This window comes from Xiphias gladius, chromosome 9 (assembly GCF_016859285.1).
Source record: "Xiphias gladius isolate SHS-SW01 ecotype Sanya breed wild chromosome 9, ASM1685928v1, whole genome shotgun sequence".
Lineage (NCBI taxonomy): Eukaryota > Metazoa > Chordata > Actinopteri > Istiophoriformes > Xiphiidae > Xiphias > Xiphias gladius.
In genome coordinates, this window is record NC_053408.1 from 3,656,857 (window position 1) to 3,681,573 (window position 24,717).

Here is a 24,717-nt window from a genome sequence, read left to right on the forward strand (position 1 = left end):
CCTCTCATCACTCCAGGATGGACAAGACAATAAGCTGTCCTACCTTTTCCATGCACGGGACAAGATAACAGAAATACCTTAAAATATATTAGAATCCAGTGCAGAAGTCCTGCAATAAATGTTACCTTTGCTGAGCTCGTAATGCTTCATTTTCTTTGAGACTGAGTCAGAGAGAGTCTTTTTTAGGACTGCAGATTAGACCACTGACCTATTCTCTGAATCACTCCACATCTACTGTATGTTGGTCTCGTGGCATCTCTCGTTCTTTTTCAAAAACATCTACAATAGGAACGTCTAATCGGAGAAGTAACAAATTAGCACGCCACAGAGAGAATCCACTAGAAGGCTTGATTCTGACTTTACAATCTGCTGTGAGTCTGTAGGTCAAGACCAGCAGAAGAGCTAGGAACCCAGCAGTTGAGACGTTTCTCACGATGAGCGTGCAAAATAAAATTCAACTATTCTCAATCAAACTTCCCGGGATGGCTCAAGGTAAAAGGACAAAGAATAAAATTTTAAATATGTAAAACCTCTTCCTTGCTTCTATATTTCAGTGACTAAACCGACACCTTATCAGCATCGTGTTGATTGATTGATTTCCAAACTTTGTAAATAAGCAAAACTATTTTCTAAGTACAATGTTGTCAGCAGCGGCAGCAGCTGCAGCAGCAGAGCCGAGGAGGCGGTTTGGCATCTGTCTGTCGGCTCCTCGGTGGATCAGCAACAACCCGAAGCAGCGTCTTCATCATCACACTCCAGTGACTTTGATAACGCTCCGCTGGCAATGACATCTCCCTTAGTGACTCCCTCGGTTTCACCCACAAACCTCATGTCCCAGAAGAACATTGACAGACAGGTCCAGAGAACATCACTGTGGCGATTTTTTAGTCCACTTTTAACCCAAAATCTTCTGCCGATTGGCAGAATCACAAACCTCTATAAGCAATTAAATCTAAAACATGATCCAGTTCCAGAGCTTGAGGCGAATATATAATCGCACCCCCTCTTTGTGTCAAAGGAAGCTGTTTTTGTCAAAAGAGCCACCCCGTCATCGCCTCTCTCCATGCTAATCGCCTTCGGAGCAGAGCTGTCAAAGCATCATTTCAGAAGGTGCTGCACTTCCACAAAGTAAAGTTTGCACTGGAGGAGAGAGAGGCTGCAAAGTCTGTCAACACCAAGAAGACAGTGAAGAATGAGAGAGACAGGGGAGGCAGACAAATGAGTGTGTGACGCATGCAGAGGAAAAAGAAATGGTTGATTTTCACATGGCCTAGGAGGAGCGGGAGTGGGAATGTTTCTGCCATGAACGGGACATTATGAAAATCCAATTCAGGTGGGAAAAAGGGATATGAGGGAAATGTCTAATTGCAGTTATTCTTAAAGCAAATACAGGATGAAGTTTAAAGCTTCGCTGGGTAACTCCAACTGTGTCTGCCACTCAAAACACCTAACAACTACAGAGCTGCCTGCCGGCTACCACTCCGACACAAGGCAACCACATGCATTGTTTGGCTACAGCAAGACCCACCACTTTGTTGGTCTTTTTAAGAAGCAATCATCTTTTGAAACTTCAAAATGATACACAGGGATGTTTCTTCCCCGAGGAAAACCATCTTTGGCCGGCTACAAATAAAACAGACACTGGGATGCAAAGACTTCATTAACCAGAGGTTCTTTTTTGTTATTCGGCCAAATCACAACTTTAACGTTAAAACCGCAAAAAAAACCTTAAATGACATCCGAATCATACCAAGGCCAAAGCGTTTTTGTAGGGTTGATCAACTAAACCAGTAAATTTGCAGGCTTCAAACTAGTGGTGCTTGCACTCTTTCAATTTGTGACATCGTTATAATAATGCTTAATAATAGTTTAGCCTTTGATCCACGTTTACTTATTACAATATTAACCAAATACATTACCTGAATCCCATACAATTAAACCGAGAATACCTACAACAAACTGACGTAAGGTTCAACCCTCAATCGACCAACTGCCAAGACACTCTTGACAAAGACAGACTAGCTGCTTTCCAGTCGTCATGCTAAGCTGAGCTAACGACATCCTGAGCCAAAATATTGAACTATTCCTTTAAGTGTTCACTCTTTCCCTCATCACTCCGGCAGGTTGCTAGCGTCTCTTAAACTCATAATGGCAGTGATGAAAGGGTCGGCTTCCAACGGTTCGCAGGAATCCCTCATTAACTGACCCTCGTTGTGATTAATGAGGATGACTCGGACAGGTAGGCAAGCCCACACACACACACACACACACACACACACACACACACACACACACACACACACACACACCCTAACTTTTTCATACACAATGCCTCTGGTGATGCTCATGATAAAACCTCTCCCACCCACTGCGAATCAACACCTCAGAGGAGCCCGGAGACATGCAACACTTGACGCTGTAAACATAATTTCAACCATGTCGGGTCCTGTTAGTCCAGCCTCTTCTTTACCCCTTCACCCTGAGCTGACCTGGCTACCATTAATACTAACCCATCTCATTGTGCTCCCAGGACAGCACAGTCCCGCTGTTAGAACAGTCTCACTATGAATACTGATTATGTTCCAAATAGAGGGCAATCAATTATCAGATCCTTAGGATGTGGCTCGAATTAACACACACGCACACACACACACACACACACACACACACACACACACAGCACCATGTCTGACAAATGGGTTTATTATCTTCCAACTGAATGATGCATTTGAGGAGGATAGAGAAAACGCATCAGAATAATTTATGTTCAACTCTATGGAGCCATTTGTTCTCATCAGACATATATATACAAGACAGGAACTCTTATGTTGTACCAAACAGGTTCTTTCTTTAAGAACAAAGCACCGAAGCTCAGTGTTGATGGACTGTCGGCAGGGTCACGACAACAGTGCGTCTGGACGGTGGCTAATTCATCCAGGCAGCTGGAGGTGAGGGACCGTTGGGGATTCAAGACTGGATTTGTCAACCATGAGGAACCCTACACCCGCATGCAGAAACACAGGCCGTACCCAAATGTCTGGACTTCCCTTGCACACTCTAAATGGGGGTGTCTCCGAGAAGTCCAAAAGTGCTGTCGAAATCTGCAATTAATCAAATCAGCAGGGGGTCTGCAGACTTTCAGAGTCCACTTTGGGTGCAGACTTCGCCAGATACACTTCACCAGAAACAGGTGACAATGTAAAAGACAAGAAATAATACTTGAAGGCTAAGACGGCTAGGAAGTCGAAATGTACCATGTTTTTAATGATTATGTTTACTGTTAACTGTAATATTTTTGGATTTGTTTCTTTTAATCTACAGAGTTAGACGGGAAAAAGCTGTTTATTTTAACCCAACTAAGAAAAAAAATCAGACCACCTACAATGCAAAGGGTCCAGCCAATCGGAGCGTTGGCAGGTGAGATTAAGAATGAGAATTAATGAAAGAAAAACTGCCACAAAAAAGGTGACAAGCGCGACTGACACAGACGTACGGGGTTGCTGTAAGTCAACCTACAGAAGTAACAACTCACTGCAGCTTCGAGGTTGACTGAAAATTACATGGATGGGGCATATATGTCTCTCACAGCCAACTGATTAGGGCAAAATGACCAGAGCCCCAGAGCACTTCCAATGCCAACATTTTTATTACAGTACCTGCGCATGTACTTTACCATATGGTTAAGGTTAGGGAAAAAATTGTGGTTGTGGCGAATTAACTATTGTTAAGGTATAGCTGGAGTTAGGCAACCCAAAAACTGGTTTGAGGTCAGCGAGAGGAGGCTGTTACAGTTAATAGAAAGGGGAAGGTTAATTGCAGGTTTGAGACGGGCCACAATCTCTGGCAGCCTGAATGAAATTCAGATGTGCTACATTCTCATCCACCGACCCAATCTGTAATGACTTTCCGCCTGGCTGTTCCTCCTCCCATGAATCTCAGCATCAAACTGTTTAGCTTTCAGCGCCGACAGATTAAACCGTGTCACAGACAGGGGCAGAGGTCTGTGAGCATGTCAGGGGCACTGCAGGGCAACATATCGCGTCCTCCTCCCTCCTGCTGTCGCAATGTCGAATACAGCCCGACAAGCATGGCTGGTTACGCGGGTTCTTCCTCAGGGTTTATTGAAGGGAGACCAAAAGTAACGACCAAGCCCAGCAATCAGCGGCATGCTGTCAAGGTTCATAGAAAACCACAACAATCACTGGCAACTGGTTCATCCATCAATCAGAAATTTGTTCCTGCAGCCAAGAACATGACAGGCGGAACAATAATGCATGGAATAAAAAAAACAAACATAATGAAGCCATTAATGGCATGTCTGTTTGGGTTTTTTTTGCTATGGAAAAACATGCAATTTACTGTGCTCTCTTCAATCACCAAAGCTAACAGACTGACAGTAGATAATGGTTTTAGGACTAAAATGGAATGCGTTTGAGCAAATGCAAACAATACTCTCTAGGGTCTTGTTGCCTGCAGCCTGAGCGCAATACATTGACAATAAGAAACAATTTCCCTGCCTGTTGATGGAGATTAGAAATCCATTTTTCAACATCTCTTTAATAGATTTTTCCCGTTTTCGGCTTTATCTCACCTTGATATTCTTCAGCCTGCTTTGCTGAACCTGGACTGAACATCTATTTTCTGCTTTTAATGGGGAAAACGTGTTTTTATTGAGAGACTTTTCTGTTAACAAAACCCACAAGTCAAATAACCAGCCTCTTTTGTTTAGCACCAGCACAAATATGTGAATGAGAAGGTGAGTTATAAATACTCTGCAGAAGAAGTGACAGAGCCAAAAGGGGATTAGGCCTGTCCCCTTCCTGCCATAACCTCACCGTGCTCACAGAGAGTCAAACATGTTCATTCAGTCACACAGTTTATGCAGCATTACACAGGATTATGGTGCGGGCTGACTGTTTTGGTGATGAATTTAACCATGTCTGAACCTCCCTTGACCTATATCCTTAACTGGAGCAATGCAGCAGTGTCGTCCTGAAGGGAGATGCTTCATTAGTTTGAGGATGCTCTTGTGCGTGCTTTCTGAACTATATAGACAGATGGACATTTTAGAGGCTCCAAATGTTGCTCTAACGGTGAGTAGAGGCAGAGAAAATAGTTATAGATATAGCATATAAACATTCCCCCTGCCACAATCCAAATCAAGTCCTTGGACAAAAAAGAAAACAAGAGTGAAACAAATGAGCATGTTTTAAATACAGCCGAAGGACAAAAACAATACAACTGAATTAGACTGAATTTGAATGAATTAGTCTGAAATGCACCAGACTCACTGGTAACACTTTACTGTAAGTCTCCCTTTATAGCATTTATAAGCGGTATATAAGCATTTAAAAAATAGTTTAAAACACATTATAATGTTGTAAGCAGATATAAGTGTCCATTCATGTATCTGACAGCAACTATAACTCCTTCTGTGGGCACCCATCTATTGTATAAATAGATACTGAATGAGGATAGAGTAAAACACAGTTGTAATAATATAAAATATGTCTTTGTGGAAGAACTTACAATTACTCGCAAATACTGTACATTAATAAAGACTTAAAATGTGACTTCACATGATGGCACTTGATTTAACGAAGATCCGACTAGAATCGAAAACAGGATCCAAATTGTATATTTTTGAAAAATTTTGCAGCTTGGAGTCAGCGTGCAGGCGTTACTTTTTTTGGCTGGACCGCAACAGCGGGGACAGCCCTGTAATCGAGAACGTCCGTGACTGACTGACTGAATGACTGGCCTTGGTCATTGCTCTTTTAAAACGAATTTGAACAAAATCTTTCTATTGCGTCATCAGGGGGGCATTTGCAGGCAACGTTGCCAACTTGGCGCCTTTGTCGCCAGATCTACCGACTTTTCAGACCCTTTTAGTGAGTTTTCTTCATACTTGGCTACTTTCCATAGAAGAGTCGTCAGTGATGCCCAGCGAGCACAAGGTCGGGCTTGCCCTCCACAGACACACCTCTCTATGCGCCTCAACGGCAGCTGTGATCATTTTGCAGGTAAAAATAGCTGAAATCACAGCACGGCTTATTTGTATGGTGATATTGTTGTGCTTATTTAACTAATGTGTCTGGGTATTTTGTCAGACGAAGTCGTTGTTATAAAGTCAGCTTGGAAATGGCTTAGAAATGACTGCTGGTTAACATGTGGTCTTGATGTGCTACGTTACAGACAGTCACTGTTTCATACTTGTTCCGTTGCCTGACAACAGAAACGGAAAAACCTGTAAATGAGAACAGCTCCATTGGGAATTCATCTGTATTAAATACTGTATATGTGAACACAGAGAGTCGGAGAGAAGCAAACAGATGAGAGGTTGTCAGGCCACATGCTAGGTTTTGACCTAGTCTTGCTCATTGTTGCTGTTGTTCTAAGCCAAACCGTCCGGTGCCAAAAAAAAAAAAAAAAAGAATCCAGACTTCTCGTATATCAGGGAAAACTATCGTACATTCAGCTCCGGACTGTGGCAGGACACGCAGAACACAGTTTGTAATGTATATGAATCTGTAGTCTGTGCTGTGGCTTAGGACAAAATGTATGTAAGCAAACAGGCTACAGGTAATTTTTTATACCATGAACCGTAAGTACCAAACAACACTTGAAGATAACCTTACAGTCAAAGGTTGGGTGTGAGTGGTGGTAAGTGGCAAGAGCTCAAGAGCTGATGTGATGATCATCTATAGATGAGAGATGGATCTCTTTTCTGCAATACGTTACTGAGATAATTAAAGAAATAGTGGAACATTTGGGGGGAAAGGCGCTTATTCTCTTTCTTGCTGCTTACTTTGTCTTGTTAGATAAGAAAATTTAGCACTAAACCAGTCTCATGTCTGTCAGTCCAGGAGACGATTAGCTTAGCTTAAGACTGGAAACATCTAGTTTAGCACTGTCCAACTGTAACAAAACTACGCCTACCAGACCCTCTAAAGCTCACTCTCCTACACACTACATTGTTCTGCTTTAATACACACAAAAATCAAACTGTAAAAACAACCTGTTGTGGTTTTAGAGGGGAGTTACGTGCCAAACTACTCGTTTGCTGGGCGCAGTGGAAAAAGCTGAAATTGTCAAAGCTGATTAATTCAATTTTAAAAGGCTCTTTTTAAAAAGCACTCTTGGCCAGTGCTTTTACATTTTGTAATTCTACTGTATTTGGTGTTCCTATGATGCCCTCTTGGCCCGGCCTCTCTTGGAAAACACATTTTAATCTCAGTGAGAGTTTTTACCTGGTTAAATAAATAGGGAAAGGATGAATAATCCAGCTGGCCTCTGATCAGCTCTGTGCCACTTCACTGTTATGGTTTTCCATAACAGTGAAGGTTTTTTTTGGAATTATCGGTCATACGTCATGTAAAGGGGCTAAATGATCGTACACAGGTGATAATTATTGTACACCTGGTAACGCTGCAGAGAGTCTAAAACTTTTGGTTTGCATGTTTCTCTTGCTTAAATCTGCAGGACGTAAGGTCACCGTTACAGTCTCCTGAGCTTTGCAAGCCTTATAACAAAACCAGGCGATGTGGGGCTGCCAAGGTCATGGAGGAAATATCACCAATTACGTATGTGTCCAGCTGTCAGGAGTCGTGTTTGAATCTCTACCCTCTAAATATGACTAATTGCCCCTGCTGTTGTGCTTCTTATGATACAGGTTAAAACTCATTACCGGGATGTTCCGCCTCACTGGGCTCTGGTGCTCCTGCTCTCAGGCAGATGAGGGGAAACAAAGAAGCAACTGGCCTTCAACACAAAGATTTTTATGTTTATACATTTATGAGTAATTGGTTGGTTTTATCTGTTAGAGTGCATTAGAGCTTTTTGCACTCCGAGCAACAGTAAGGCAGAATTCCAGTAATTTTTTTGTAATGGGTAAATGTCCTCCAGGGATTTCTGATACCTATGCCAAGTCCACTCTGCTGGGCATTAGCAGCAGTAATACCTTTTTCATCGATTTGTACCAGCGCCTCTGCCTGCAGTGAGTGTGGGTGAGTAAGGTACAAGGTAGCTCGACGCCAAAACCTTCTCGGTGCGCCAGCATCGTCATTTACTGCCGCCGGCCAAGCAAAACAAACAGGTTGTAGTGCGCTTGCATCACCTCAGCAATGCATGCTTTATAATAAACCCGGCGCAAGTCATTCAGGCAGTGACAGGCTGCAAATCAATCTGTTTTCCGATTTGATGGTTGCCGCCGGTGGATGGTGACTGAGCTGAGAGAAACAAAGCAGTGATTCTGTTTTAAGGTTGTGCAGCGGTTACAAAAGGGTTAAACAACACTTGATCCAAACTGCCAAGGGCGCACTGTTGACACATGACATTGACTTTCAGATACAGGCTAAGGGTGGGGTTGACAAATAGAAGGAAAGACAAAAACTCAACAACACCGATTGAGAGCTAAGCTGCAGCTACACCAACTGGAATTCAGCTGTGATTCCTCCCCGCACAGTTTAATTGGGCCGGAAGGCTCAAGAAGCTTTGACACCAGTGACCTCCTGACAGAAAACTGCCATTCAAGCCAATGGCAAAAAAAAACAAAAAAACAAAAACAGAGATATGGAGATCATATAGAACTTGTTTTTCAAACTATGGGAGCCAAATTGGGTCATGCACTTTTTAACTATAATTTCGCGAGCCTCAGGTCCCGACTGAGAGATTAACAAACTCTAGATTTATCTGAGGCATCAAGCCTCGCAGGAAGAACAGACGCTCTGATAACAAACAAATCACATAAACCTAAGCACATTACTCTAAAGTATTCTTACATTTATCTGATGCAGCCTCATGAGGTCAGGATTTACTCGGATTAATCACTTCTACATTCATCAACCCTGACGTGTCACCGTGTTTGAATGGTACAATATGTTAGGCACTAAACAGAACTTGGAACCAGACTCTACTCTAATTTCCAGGATTTAAAAAGAAGCTTTTTTTGGAGCTTGTAACCAAACGGAAAAAGTCATTTTATTTGGGAACCCAACCTAGAATTTCCCAGGTTACTACAATTTTTTCCACATAAGGTATAGTTGGCTTCGCCAGGGGTGTAGCTAAAGATTATGGGGTCCTGTGTACGATGACACCTGACACCTAAATGTGTGTCCGAAGTCACCTGAACGAACATTCAATACAAAAGCAAACAGCTGTAAAACTATGAGAAAGGTTTCCTGAACCTTACAAACACTGCAAAACAACTCTCTGAATTCCCACAGTCTGAAGCACTGGGTCAAATATATATTTAAAAGCCACAGAAATACATTATTTTGTCATCATTCATGTATTCAGGCACTCAGAAAAGGACAATTAGTGCATGTGTATTAAGGACACAGGTGAAGGAACATAAATAAACTCATCAATGTCTCATTTTATCGGATATTGACCAGTTTTTTTCAGAATTATTAATGTTTATTGGAGTTCCCCAAGGCTCGATACTTGGTACTCTTTTATTTTACATTTACAAGCTTTTATCATTGATTGGACATGCCTGAGCTTCTTTCAGCTAGGTAGATAGTAAAGACACTTAAAAGGCCCCCCACCCCTCATATATAGGACCCCCAGATGACAAGTTTTTGTCACTTTATGGTCATTTTTTGTCTCTTTCAAGTAATTTTGTGGTGTTTTTATGTTCGTTCTGTGTTCCCATGGTCATTTTGTGTTTCTTTCTGGTCATTTTGTGTCTCTTTTTAGTAGTTTTTTGTCAATTTTTGGTAATGTAGCATGTCTTTCTGAACGTTTTGTGCCTTATTTTGGTCATTTTGCATCTCTTTATGGTCGTTTTTTCTCTCCATGGTCATTCTGTGTCTGTTTTTAGTTTTTTTGATTGTTGTGTCGCTTTGTGATTGGCCTGTCTCTTTGTGGTCGTTTTGTGTGTCTTCATGGTCACGTTCATCTCTTTGTAGTCGTTTTGCGCCTCTTTACGGTCATTGTCTCTTTGCAGTTGAGTCTTTATATAGCCGTTTTGCTTCTCCGTGGTCTTTAGGTTCGTTTTGTGTCTCACTGTGGTCATTTTTTTCCTCTTTTAACTGAGCTCTATGACTTTCAGACAATATGCCCGGCATGCCAGTTCAGTAATCCATGCATGGTGATCTCTGTCCTGACCCCCATCCCCCCGCCCACCCCCAGCAGGGTGCCCTGTGCTTCCATGTTATTGGTCAGTGGGCAGCAGCCCTGCCCCTTGGGTACCATGTCTGCTCCCTCCTCATCTGTGTGCGGATATGTTCCTCCCTGCTGAGCTCAATCAATCACACAACGTCCACACCGCAACCGTGACCTACACTGGCAGTTAATGCTTTGTGCAAATCAAACCAGCTGAGCAGCAAAAGCCCATCGAGTGAATGACTGAACACTGTACGCTGGCAGCCGGATACAAGCGTCAGATTCCTGCTTTGTTTGAGTCGGGGCCAATTAAAGCTTCCAGCTCTGTGTCGTGAATACACATTTCGTAATTTCACCTCTTACCTGCCCACTGTCTGGTTGGCGAGCTGTCTCATTCGGTTGAACTGCTTCTTCATCTTGTGTTTTTCTGCGTTACCACCGAGCGGTAGAGCCCCTCCGCATATCTCATTGATGGAATAAAGTCGGATCTCCGCGCTGATCTATGGCAGACGAGGAGGTTCGGTCTCTAAACGTCCGGCCTGTGCATCGCGGTGGTGAGACACGGGCGACGGCGACGGTCGTTGAGCTAATTCCTCCTCATTTCGCTGATGAGGACGGTGTGTCTCTGTCATCCGCTCCGCTCCGCTGCTCCAGAGATGCTGGACCAATTCCCTCTCTCTCTCTCTCTCTCTCTCTCTCTCTCTACCCCGGCACTGACAGCTCGCTGGCGGCACGACGCTCCCCGCCGGTGCACCATGGGAAACGTAGTTTACATACAGTTCTCCCTCTACAGAACCACATATTCATACCAAACCACAACATTTACGGCGATATTATTCATTTATCGTTATTTTTTTCTTTAAATTTTTAGGTTCCAAAGTGAAGTTTCAAGTTTTTTTTTAAGTTACACATGGTGGGATTTTTCAAAATGCAGGTACGAATATTTTTTTTTTAATTTGACCTTTTTCTTTGGGGCCAGAAATTTTTTTTTCAGGTAGTTTTTGTTTGCTGGAGAAAGCTGTTATAAAACAGGGTTGTTTTGCATCTCTTTATGTTTTTTTTCAACTTTTTACGGTCATTTTGCGTCTCTTAACGGTTGTTTTGCATCTCTTTGTGGTGGTTTTGAGTTCCTCTGTAGTACTTTTGTCATTCATCCACACCCGCGGACGTACAAGAATTTTAAATGAGTAGAAAAAACAAACAAAAATATATTTTAAAAAAATCATTAAAATCATAAAATGTAAAATAATTTTTTTTCCCTTTTGTTTTTTTTGTTTGTTTCTCAACACAGGAGAACACAGGATGTGTGATCTACATGGAAGATGTATGTATGTTGTAGCAGAAAAAACTCACAATTTAATTTCAGTTGGACTTTAAGAGTCACCCTGGGACAATGGCTCCCAACTTGGGGTTGGATCCCCCCAAGTGGTCCCAACATGAATCTGACCGGTCACAAGATGATTAAATGGATGGGAAAGAAAAAATACTGAATAATGGATACTTTTACCCTTTAAAATCTAAAAATCCTTCAAATGTAACCATCTGAATAAGGAAAAATCAAACTACAGTTGAAATGTTCACAATTCCTGTCCACACTAAACTGTAATTACAAGAAGACCATGATTAGTTTTAAGAGGTCACATGTGAAAAAGAAGGAAGCTAATTGTCTTAAAATTTGATATGAAAGCAAAAAAACTAATTAAATACATTTTTTGGCAGTAATAGTCAAAGTAGATGATTTTATGAACATTGATTGAGCAACTTTAATTGTCAAATTGAGTAAAATCTAAGGTAATCTGTCAGGGGTCATTTAATTAACTTTAATAACCCTGTTAACTTTGGACAAAAAGCATTAAAACTGTCAATAAATCAAATTCATCCCATAAATAAATCCTACAAAACTTATATATATATATATATATATATATATAGTTCTTTTTGGCTGACACTAACCTAATTTATTTAGCTATCAGAAAAAGGCGTAAAACTGTTGTGATAAATATCAGTGGCATCAAATGGCTGCCCAGTGCATTATCAAGACACATCTGGATTATTGATTGTTTTGCGGGTTTAATATCTGAAGTGAAATGTCAGGCATAATAGCCTAATCAATCCCAAAAAGGTCTATCTGTAGCTCACAAAAAGGAAATGTCATTATCTAATATTCATTAGGATGTTGTTTGTTATCTATATTGGCTATATTTCCAATTCGGGTGAATTTTCATTTGCAGGTTCAGTCTCGATGACAGGTTTTAAACTACAGCTGGACTGTTTGTGGTGTTGGCTTTGGTGCAACCAGTTTGTGCAGGCAAATAGCATCACCTTGTGGCTGTGAGAGACAAGTCTAGTAGGAAACTCTGGCGTAGCTCTCTGTGATGTTTAATCTGCAGTGTACAGCACAATGCTTGAACTGAGAGAACAATAGAATGAATAAAATATATGATGTTTCCTTAAAGAAAATCCAATGTAAAAGAGTTGCATGGGGAGAGCAACCAAAATGGATCCAATAAAAACCAGTAGTAAAGGTCTGATAATCCAGTGGGGTTATTTATCTCAAACTACACTACGTGGCTAAAAGTATGTAGACACAGACATTTTACCTATATGTGGTAGCTGAACATCTTATTCCAAACCCATGGGTATTAATCTGCTGCTCTAACAGCCCCCACTCTTCTGGTTTCAGTCTTTCCACCAGATGTTGTTATTTGCTGCAGGGACTTTCTCTGATTCAGCCACGAGAGCATTAGTGAGGTCCAGCACTGATGGTGTTCCAGTTCATCCCACACATGTTGGATGGGTTTGAGGTCGGGGCTCTGTGCGAGCCAGTCAAGTTCTTCCACAATAAACTGGGGAAACCCTTTCTTTATGGGCATATCAATAGAAATCACACGGGTGTATGGTTGACTGTATGCACCTCTTAGAAACTCGTGTGGGGGTAAGAGGTGTCTACATACTTTTTGTCATACAGCGTATCTCTGACAACAAAGGCAGCTGCAGGAGCCAAGAATCCGATCCTGAACTGTGGCTCAGGACACATCCTCTCTAAAAGTGCACGTGTGCAAGACTCATTGGAGATAACCACAAGAGAGACAGAGTATGTGGTTGTTAAATTTTAGGCAGCTGGTAGTTGTTGTTTATTTGTGTCATGAAGATACAAATGCCCGGCCCACACAGACTTATAGGACAGTAAAAATACTGTTGCGGTGATCAGAACTTCTTTTATAAATCATTACCTTACAAATAAAGAGCTTTGTATTTTCTCCCAAGATCTACATTTAAAAACTGTCACCCAAAAACTCTCCCTTCCTTGGAGAGAAGAGGTCAGCAGAGATTGGGTATATTTTACAAAAAAATATGGCACTTACATGCTCACATAATTAGCAACCAAAGAGCAAGATAATTGACTTCCTCTTCGGTCTTACCTAAATGACACGGCAAACAAACTAAACCACTGTTCAACCAGGAAAGTCTCACTGAGTCTCACTCTGTTCTCAAGAGTTGATTGGCAGAGAAACACAGCAAATAGAAATGAAATACCCACAAAATACATTTAAAACGACCCGACGCAAAAATGCGGCGCACAAAAATGACAGATTATCAAAAGTGTGATTATAAAATCATGAGTAAAATGTCTAATAAAAATCATTAAAAAGACTGAGGTCAAGAAACACACTAAATAGCACCTTGAAAACACCCTGTAAGTGGTCTAAAAACTAAAGACTTTCCTCTGATCATTCCTTTTATTATTTTTATGTTCCAAAGTGAAGTTTACATTCTATTCTGTTAAGTTACACATGGGGGGATTTTCTAAATGCTGATACCAATATTTTGTTGACTTGTTTTTTGGCCATGAAAAATGTAGGAGATACATAAATTAATAAATACAACAATTTAACAATTTTCACAACTGGAATTTAATTTTTGGAAAAAGGGAGAAAGCTGTTAGGAGTTGTCAGTGTCTCTTTTTGGTCTTTTGTGTATACCAGATGGGTATAAATGTGTAAACAGTGAATAGACTTAAATATATGCAATGGGTCCATGTTTGTTTTTCATGTCTTTGCGGTAATTTTGCATCTCTTTGTACATGTTCTGTGTCTCGTTGTGGTCATTTTGTGTGCCTTTAATTTTGCATCTCTTTATTATTGTTTTACCTGTCTTTGGGATCATTTTGCGTCTCTTTTGCATCTTATTTTCTCTGTTTTAACATTTCGTGCGTTGGTCAGCTCTGTGACTTTGTACGAAACAAAGAAAATTTCAAAACAGTTGAATTAAATAAACATGGGAAAATATCCAAGTTAATTATAATAATGTTAAAATAATAAATAAACTGTACATCTTTGTAGAAATGTAGAATTCTATATCTGCCCTGTGCAGCTACACGTCGCCGTCACAGGTGGCGCCAATGAGTTAAGGCTCAATATTTTGAAGAGCACAAGAAGAAGTGTTGTTACTGGAGTTTACTTATTGAATGACATTAGAGCAAAGATTACAGTTTTAACAGTTAGTGTCTCCGCTTGGGAACAGCTTACCACGCTTCGCTGTAGGGTCGCAGCCTCTCTGACGCCTGACCGTCTGCTTCAGCCTGAAAAATGCGGGACCGGACTAAAGAGTTAGGAAATGTGAGTTTGAAAGTAAGCGGCTAACGTTAGCAGCGGCGCGCTAGCCTGCTAACTTAGCCGAGTTCACTCCGTCTGTCGAGTAACGACCGTTAACCTCTCCGTTTCACCGCGACAGCTTTGACTCTGAGAGTAAATCGATATACCTGATCACAATAAAAGTCTTAAACAGTTTCCCACGTCTGAATGCTAACTTTAGCGAGAGGTTATTTCCAGTTTCCGTTCCTCCTTAAAGGATCTCCCAGGCCGGGACAGGGCAGGGCTGGTGAAGTTTGCTGTGCTTAAGATGCGGAGAAAGCGAATACGTTCAAGTTTGCGACCGATACACAGGTTTCACAGATCTGAGCCTGAGGTTTATACAGTCTTCACACTCTCCCTCTTAATCTAGTCCAGACTTGACACGTTTTAGTAACTACGGGTTTCGATCTAGAGCTGGTCTGATGTGGTCTAGCTGAGGAAAACGCAGTGAGATTGCATTTTTGTGTTTTTACAATCAGGATACAGGTTTCACAAATCTGAAACTGTGTCTTAAGCAGTCGTTACAGTCTTCCCGTTAATCTAGTCCAGATTTGACAAGTCTTAGTATTGTGGGTTTTGATCTAGACCCGGTCTGATGAGGTCTGATTGCTGGCAGATGGCCTGTATTTTGTTTGTTTTCACAGACAGAATAAAGGTTTTACAAATCTAAAACTGTGTCTTAAGCAGGCTTTATAGTCTCCCTGTTAGTCAGTGGGTTTTGATCTACACCTGGTCTGATGAGATAAAAGCAGTGAAATCGTCCCGTTTTTGTGTGTGTGTGTGTGTGTGTGTGTGTGTGTGTGTGTGTGTGTGTGTGTGTTTTATCGGGTTCACAGATCAGAAACGGCGTTTTAAATACCTGCCTGGGTCCGCTTGTCAATCAGGTCCGGGTTTGACAAATGTAAATGTGGGGTTTTAAACTACATTGGTGTCTGGATGCAGAAAACAAAGAGAAGTCGCCTTCTTTTTTTCTTTTTTTTTCTTTCATAAAATTAAATAATTGTTTCACAAATCTGAAAATGGGTTTTAAACAGCGTTAAGGCTTTAACACGGATGTCTAACACACTTTCACAATAATAAACTTCCCCTAAACTTTCCCCTTAACCTCTGAACTAGAAGCGAACCTCAGCGTTGTACGAAAGCACTGAATGCGTTTTTTTCTCTTTACTTATTTTGTGTCAATGTGACTGCAGAATGCCGAGGCTTCAGATGAGGATGAGGAGGGCAAAGCTCTGATGATCAAACCTGGAACCTCTTCAGCCAAAGAGGAGAAGGAGAGTGAAGCCTTCTTCAAAAAGGTGAATTTACACTCAAATCGTTACCATTACTCCACACATTGATCACCTGAGATTACTTAGTCTTGTTTTAAAGGTTTTGTGTCTGTGGATTATTTCGAATCATAGCACTATCCTTCTATAACCAATTGTTTTCATGGAAAAAACTCAAGCAAAGCGAAGCATCACATTTGTGAGAGAGGGATAATATGCAGTGCTGAGGCTCTGAGTAGAAGAAAAGGTCACATGGATGCAATCTTGTCTGAATTTTGTTTTGTCAACATTTCAGTCTCTGCTAATCCCAGTCTCCTTGTACTGGGCTGCCACGAATAAGGAACCAGTGTTATTGCCATACTATGGGAGCTGAAGCGAATGATTGACAAGTTGATCAGTTTTAGGAAAAATTGCCAAAAATACACTTGTTCCGATTTATCAAATGTGAATATTTGCTAGTTTCCTCGGTTCTCTATAATAGTTAATTGAATATCTTTTGGGTTTTGGATTAATGATTGGACAAAACAAGCAATATGGAGACTACAATTTGGGTTTTAGGAAAAATTCTAATGAGCATTTTCACTGTTTTCTAACATTTCCTAGACCAAATGACTAATTTTTAAATTCAGAAAATAATCTGGGGAATAGCTGTTTTCTTTTTTTTTTTTTGCAGCCCTACAGACTATCATGTGCATCATGCTGGCATACTTCAAACCTATCTCCTATTATTCTACTTGGCCATAGACTAACAAATTATTTAATTATTACTTTATTTCAAACGTCAAAAAACAGTAATAAATATAAAAATGGCAAAGTGCCCAAGGTCTCGTCCTAAAATTGCTTGTTTGAGAAGCTGGAACCAGAGCTTGTTTGGCATTTTTGCTTGATAGATGAGTTAAATAATTCATTATCAATAATGCACATTATTAAAATGATTGTGGAATAATCTTCTGTTCAACAGCTAATTAAATACTCAACTGAGATTGCAACTCTTAACAATGTTCCTGCCTTTAACCAGCTAACTCTTGAGGTGTCACAGACAGGTTAGGACTTGATGATTAAATTTAGAGGGTTAAAATCATCATGGTTGCACGGTCAGGGTTTTTTCACATTAAAAAAACCCCCAACTTTGATACAACCCTGACTATTTGTTGCTAGATCTTTTAACAGATTTAATTCAAACCTGAGTTAAATTAACGCTACATATATAGAGAGAGATTTGTGAAGTGATTAATCTGTAAATCTTAAAAACTACAACTTCTTTGCTGGTCTGTAGGTGCAAGAAATTCACGAGGGGCTGCAGAGTTTCAAGAGGATGGTGACTGACCTTGAGAACAAACAGAAAACTGTGCTCGGTGTGGCGCTGCCAGAGGAGAGTAAGTATGTTCATTTTGGCCATCAGCTGGTCGAGACTTGGGTATTGATCCAAACCATTGATCCATCTAAAGAAAACTGAAAAAAATTGAGAGAGTCTTCTACAGTGAAGTGACCAACAATGGACTTGTATAGAACTAGTTTATTTAAAAACTTTTTTTTTTTTCCTCATGGGAAAAGGCATGCCAGTCAAGTTTCTTTTTACATCCTCTCTGTTTTAGTGAATGTCTGTCCACACAAAGAGCACTCACATTGTCTCATACGGGGCCTTTGTGTGATGAATATGCTGTTTTCCTGTTGCTTTAGGTATGAAGAAAGAGCTGCAGACTCTTCGAGAGGAGATAAAAACGCTGGCAAGCCAGATCCAGAGAAAACTGAAGAGTGAGTATTGATGAGTAAGAGGTGAACACAGTGTTTATTTTTTTGTTTTGTTCACTTAAAATACACATATCAATTATTTCTCCACAGGTATTGAACCCAAGAAGGGAGAGGACGATGGGAAATACATACCCATAAACGTTCGGATGCAACGCACACAGGTTGAACCTTAATTGTCGCTTTTGTGCCCCAACATCCTAGTATGGAGTCCTGGTTCCTTTTTAAGGATATAACTTGTGAATTACATTTCAAATTTCCACAGATGAATCATCTCATCACATCTTAGAATATCAGAACATTTGTAAATCTAACATTTGTAGTTGCAGCTGCATGAAGCCTTTTAATTCCACTAATAATCAGAATAAGAGCTCAATCAGGGGGAAAAAAATCTTTATTTATGATGAAACTGGCTCATTGTCAGAGAAGTTTCATTCTATTCAAAAGGGCTGATTTGAACCTTTCACGCTCTGTTTAACAGGTGAATTTTTCATAGAAACGCTCCCTTCAGTCACTTTTAGTTTTCAGAATATTAAACTCAGCCTGCACATGCTCCTCTAAACGGAGTGTGATAGTTATGGGGAGATTTCAAGTCAAGGTGGATTCAGCAGGTGGGTGTGAAACATATAAACATGACACATTAAAAAAAAAAAAAAAATTATTGATTATGGAAACTCAATAGGGAAACACAGGGGATATCATGATTTGAATTAATTTCATTTGGAAGGAAACTAATTGTGTCAGGAAACCACAGTTAGAGCAGGTGTTGATAGTTAAAAGTTGTTGGATTATGTCTTTAATTATAGGAAAGTTGCAATGTTGTGATAAAATACTGAGATATTTCAGGTATTTAATTCACTGCATCCACCAAAAACAGACACTGCCCAGTTTGTCAGCTGAGTGGTGGGAAAACACATCAAGACAAAAGCAAGACATCTGAAGACGTCATCTGTGATTCAGGGAAAATTTGCTGGACATTTTCCAAGATTTTCTGACATTTTATAGACGATAAAATAGTCGTCAGTTGCAGCGCTAATATGTTTTATCGCTGAGGTCATAGTGGTGGTGTTGTACTGGACTGCATTATATTCAGAGGTGTTTCTAATGTATGTAGATGGAGAGGACAAAAAGTCAAAAACACTCTCTCAACATCCTGTCGTCCGGTACAACATCGCCTTTAACTATCACCTCAGTAACAAACGTAATTGAATTTAAACATTTCTGACAACGTCAGCAATAACTCAACATTCTAACTTTGTAAAGTGTTAGGAAACTTCCCAAATAACACACGGATTCCCCGAAGTCAAAGCTAGTGGTTTATTCTTGCAGCAAGGAGACGAGCCATACAGCGGCACAACTCAGTACAGCAGCAACGAGTTGTCTGCTTTCCGGTTCTTCTGCCATCCCTCTCATGTGCCAGATGGGCAGAGGCTTGAATTCTCGCTGACACACATCAATACACATGGTGAAGATAGTTGTTTGCTTATCATACAGGAATAGACCAGTGAGATGGCCTTGAGGAGAGGAACAAGAGTGCCCTGTTCCTCTCTGGTATTCACCTCCTCTTCTGAGCGCAGCCTCTGTTGTCATGAGAGAGTTGGACAGATTCTCACACAAGTAATAATAATAATAGCAAAGGTCAATACGAGGTGATTGCACAGTCATGAGCGTAAAGGGTAAGAATTTTTTCTAACAAGCGTCAGAATATATGGCAGAGCAGTTGTATTGAATGGCAACAGATTTTACAGGTGTACCTAATAAACTGGCCACTGTGTGCATTGGTATTGTGATAAATACATATCTCTTGACAGAGGACTGTATTTATATTGGCTATTCTGTTTAAGCTTGTGTTTGGGCTTTTACAAGACAGTTTATCCTTCAACCCGAGTTCAACCCTTGAATTTTCTGCCAACAGAAGTAAAACTGGAATTTAAAAAACAAAACAAAAACAAAACGCCAAAACTTGTTCCCCTCTCTTTGCAGCACGGGGTCTTGTCCAAGGAGTTTGTGGAGCTGATGGGTTACTGTAACACCATCCAGGCCCAGTACAGAGACCGCAACGTGGAGAGAATACAGAGGCAGCTCAAAATCAGTGAGTGCGTGAAGCAGGGCTGTGATGTGTGTGTCAGCGTGCCGAGGTTGTGGTCTGTGGTCTTACTCGGGGAGATTACAGTTGACCCGATCGTCGCCCCCCCCCCCCCGCTGCTGCCTGGCTGTAGGGTTTCACTTTTGTCTACCGTACCCTGTCGGGTTACGCTTTACTGTATCTGCCCCAATGTAGCATTTATAAACACTGTACAGTACATACAATATTTCATGATTTAATGAGTATGACCCTATATTGTAGTTGTAGGCAGATATAAAGACATTTTGTGTTTATTAGTGTACATTATTTGTCAACAAATATAACTTCTCCTCCTCATCATCAATAAATCTGCCAGTTATTTCCTCTTAATCAGTTGTTTGGTTTGATGATAGAGCTATGTACAGCTAACTGAATATTTTGGGGTTTTGGACTGTTTGTCAGACAAAACACGACATTTACTTACGTCACTTTGGGTTCTGGGGTATTTTTTCACTGTTTTCTGATGTTTTATAAAACCGAACTTTAATCCATTAATTGAAAAAAAAAAACAAAAAAAAACGGCAGATTAATTCATAATCATGAAAATAATTGTTAGCTGCAGCCCTAAAACACTGCATTGTGTCTTAATACAGTTCACCTAAAGTGATAAGGCAAAGGAGTTATTCACAGCAGACTGACAGGAAGCGAAGACAGAAGACTGATAGAAGAAGACTTCAGGTTTCAACTCAGAGGGAATGTTTTTAGTTTTGTCTTCAGTGCCTCTCCTGCAGCACTTCTTACAACGCTGATCTAATTTACACTTCTCGCTTTAGCTGGGACCAACGTGTCGGATGAGGAGCTGGATGCGATGCTCGAGAGTGGGCAGACGGACGTTTTCACTCAAAACGTGAGTACGTGTGAACTTTCAAGATAAAAGGGTGGGGTGTGGGTGAACAGTGCGACTGCCTGCCTCGAAACCACAACACCTCTTGCAGAAAAACACATTTGCAGTTGCAGGTCACCCACCTGTAGCAGTGTCCTTAAATGACATGTATGAAATGATTTGATCTGTTGTAGCCTCTCTAGTGGCTCTCACTGGACAACAGATGTGGTAAGCATGCGAAGGAAAACCATGTGCAGCCCATATGTGTGTGTCCTTAGTGTCGCAATAGCTCAATAGCTGGCTGCTGCTGCGCCCTTTGTTGTAGACGAGACCCTGAGAGCTCGTGTCTGTTGGCAGACGTTTCTATAGAAATCTTTACAGCTAACAAATATCTGCACCGCGCTGCACAGATCCTGATCGATGCTAAAGCTACGAAGCAGGCTCTGAATGAGATTGAGTCCCGGCACGACGAGATCCTGAAGCTGGAGAGGAGCATCAGAGACCTGCATGACATGTTCCAGTACCTTGCCATGGAGGTGGAGGCTCAGGTAAAGCGACGCTGGTAAAGTCTGTCAGGCTCGTCTGGGTTTGAAAAAGCATCTGATTGTGATTTTCTTTTTTTCTTCTTTGTCTGTTGCAGGGGGAGATGGTGAACCAGATTGAAACCAACATCAAACAGTCTGCCAACTACGTGGAGAAAGCAAAGGACAACACAGAGAAAGCGGTCACATATCAGCAGAAAGCGCGCAAGGTACAATCTGGTTTCACACACACCAACCCGAAAGGCACCAACGCATGGACACTTTAACTCACTGGGACTGGAACTGGGCAAATGGGAACTTGGAAAATCTGTAATGGGCCCAGTTTTAGTACCAGCTCTAAAGCCCATTATTTAACATTTTATATCTTGTCTGTCACAAAAACTAGAGAAACTGAAAACACTCCGGCACATATCCCGCCTAATGTTTACGACTTGCGAACATTCACGTCACTGGACAACTCAAGACAGTTGTATACAGAGTTGGTCGTGTGAGGGTTGAAAATACTGTGCATTGACAAAACAGAACGTTAGCCCTTAAATTTAGGTTTGATTCCCTTAAATAACCAAGAAAAACAGCCGCAAAGTCACCATCGCCGGCAGTTACATCGAAATAAAAAATGAACACTAACACAGTCGATTCACAGTCGAGCCCCGATGGCACTTTGTGAAATGATTTCACCTGCACGGAGACATTTCTCTGTACCGTAAAGTGTGAGGCTGATATCTGAACACTGGAGTTTAATGAACCGCCTTTGTTGTTCGCTCCCCGTTGATCAGTGAAACAGTTCTGTCGGACCAAACCAACGTGTCTGAAGTCCAACTTCTGCCACCGGAAGGAAGAAAACTACACATTAGTTTATTGTCTCTGGAGTTAAATGCTCATCACTGTTTCAACTATACTACTTTGGCTATTCCCTTGAGCACAGTGTTCAGAATAGTGGACGTGGGGAAAGTGCCTATAAAGGGCTCAGAAAGTCAACCAGGGACGTCAAAAACACTTGCTGGGACAATCGTGAGCCTTTGTGGACTTAACGGCACCACGTGTCAAAGTCTGTAGACGCTGACAGTGGAAGTGGGCCACAGAGAGCTTAACTCCGCTCTCCCAGGAGAGGTGAAGACAAAATCTGGCCAATAAAGCCATCACAGATTTGAAAGTAGTCCCACCCCTCTTCCCTGCCATCAAACCAAATGTCCTTAAAGCGTCTACAGTCAGCCCTGCTCTTAGACCGAGGCAGAAACTGGAGACACTTGAGGATGCTGAACTACGTAATTAATTCATTTACAACAAAAAAAATCATTTGGGCCACATATTATCCAGTCTACCCTCATTAATATGAATGGGGTGGACAAAAAAAGTCAAAACATCTGTCCGTACAACGCACCACAAACTACGTCCTCTAAACTGATCACACGGTTGACTCGACACCTCTAAAAGATTCAACAGAAACGTAACATTATAACCTTCATGAAGGAGGACTTATTGCACAACCTAATAAACTCCCAACTGAGTGTGTGTTTGATTCCAGATCACACAAAACACAACTATCAGTCATTTTAAAATGCTGTTTTAGCCACAAAAAAAAAGTGTACACTACGTACATCAACATCTGGTTTTTTTTCCATGTGCTTGCAAATTTAAACAAAAAAAAAATCAATGGGGTGCCTGTTCCGACTTGTCTCCTGACCTAACGTCCTCTTTCAACAGGAATGACGTCATATTAGGAAAGTGAATTGTCCTTTTTACGTTGTCTTCAAGGTCCAGCCTGTTTGATGTTGCTTGTATGCTAACGAACCCTTTTGTCTGTCGTCCACTGCAGAAGAAGATCTGGATCGCGATCTGTCTGGCCATCCTCATCCTCATCTTAGTCATCTCGTTGGCTTCGGCCTTCGGCACTTAACACCAGGCCGTGTGAGGCGGCAGTAGATTCGGTCTTGGCAGAGGCAAACTGTGGGGTCAGAAATCCCGCTTTTTATGTAAATATATCAGCCCACAGGATGTACGGGGTTATGTGGTCATTGGATTTTCTGTTATCATCCCTCGGTTTTTCACGTTTCACTTCTGTCTTCCTCTAACCGTGCTGTCTTCTAAACGGGCCTTCTTGTTTTTGTTTGTTCTTTTTTTTAAAAAGAAGAGATGTGCTCTCTGTTGTTTTTAACTCTCAAACGACCACAATCTCGGCTGTATTGCCCCCCCACCGCGACTCTGGTCCACAACAACACAAAGGCCAGGACGTATTGTGAACTGTTACGTCAGGGCCCCTTCCCCTCCTACATTTAAAAAAAAAAAAAAAAAAAAGAAGTAAGTGGCCTTGAGCACGGCACAATGCAGTATTGAAACCTGACACTGGCGCTGAACATACTGTACTCAGGAAAAATGTGCGTTTATTCTTGTTACGTTGTTTCTGGATGAATTGGAGGTGTTAAAAAAACAAAAACAAAAAAATTAGTAGAGTAGGGCTTTCTTTTATAGACTAATATAATTGTACATAACCTATATTGCTGAGATGTACTTTATGCAGATGATTTTTAAAACTTGAAAGTTGTTTCAAATGCTTACATGTGACAAGTGTAAATATTTTTTTTTTTTTTTTTTTGGTGAAATTAACAGCCCCCCGTCTTTTATTTTACAAAGGGGTCTCATCGCTACAGTCACAGGCCCAAGGCCCCCCTTGTATTTGTCCTACCAGTTTGTATTTATGATTTGAACATTGTTGCGTAAGCTGCTACGGGAAAAGTTCTGCAACAACACATAATGAAATCTTTTTTCTTTGTAAGACCTTTTAAAAACTGTGCCTTCTCCTTTTATGTCAAGCTGAGAATGTGCTGTTGTGCACTAACATTGTCCAGAAGGGATGGAGTGAGTATTTGTTTTGTTTATACACATTTTCAATTCACACATCAATGTTTCCGCTGAGTCCTTGGCTTTACCTTACACACATATACTCGGATTAGACTTTAAGCTGTTATTTTTCTTCACCTGTTTGTCACGTTGTGCAAAGTCTCCCATTTGTCCTCCGGGTTGCCGGTGTAGGAATTAGGATAATTTAGCTGGAAAACCGTGGCGCAGTAATGCGTTTAAGAACCACAAAACCAATTTACGGAGAGATACAGTACCTGCTGTGCACCACAATATGACAGATCTTTAAAGAAAAATAAAATGTTTGCGTTAAAGGACCTCCAGTCCTCACTCAAGTCTCCTTCGGAAGTGGAAAAGTTGCCTGTCGGCACAGTTCACAGCAGACAGAAAAACATTGAGGGAGCGCAGAGAAGCCACTTTGCTACTGTGTAAAATTATGGCTGTTGAATTTTGCATCACACTCATTTTAATAGATTTGTTTTTAAAATAAAATATTGCCATGTTCTATTATTCTGTCTCGTATCATTATGTGACGTTCTTGTTTAATTCACACTCAAGCTTGAAAAGTATTCTGGCCGTTTTTTCCGCACGTTTCCATGTGGACGTATTTTAG

The 24,717-nt window shown here is 41.0% G+C and overlaps 2 protein-coding genes across 2 annotated transcripts in view; one reads left to right on the forward strand and one right to left on the reverse strand.

Annotated features, from left to right (window-relative positions):
- The window catches only part of LOC120794224 (rho GTPase-activating protein 44-like), an 88,032-nt gene extending 77,298 nt beyond the window's left edge, over window positions 1-10,734 (reverse strand). The window contains exon 1 of the mRNA XM_040135068.1: window positions 10,471-10,734. Coding sequence (XP_039991002.1) covers window positions 10,471-10,523 — 53 coding nt within the window. The 5' untranslated portion in view covers window positions 10,524-10,734. The remainder of the gene's footprint in view (window positions 1-10,470) is intronic.
- A 3,783-nt stretch (window positions 10,735-14,517) lies between these two features.
- stx4 (syntaxin 4) lies at window positions 14,518-24,614 on the forward strand. The gene is made up of 10 exons (XM_040135704.1): window positions 14,518-14,726; window positions 15,935-16,039; window positions 17,286-17,385; window positions 17,690-17,764; window positions 17,852-17,922; window positions 19,742-19,850; window positions 20,657-20,730; window positions 21,117-21,254; window positions 21,347-21,457; window positions 23,065-24,614. Exons 1-10 carry the CDS (start codon window positions 14,697-14,699, stop codon window positions 23,143-23,145), a joined length of 894 nt encoding a protein of 297 aa, XP_039991638.1. The 5' UTR covers window positions 14,518-14,696; the 3' UTR covers window positions 23,146-24,614.
- The last annotated feature ends 103 nt before the right edge of the window (window positions 24,615-24,717 follow it).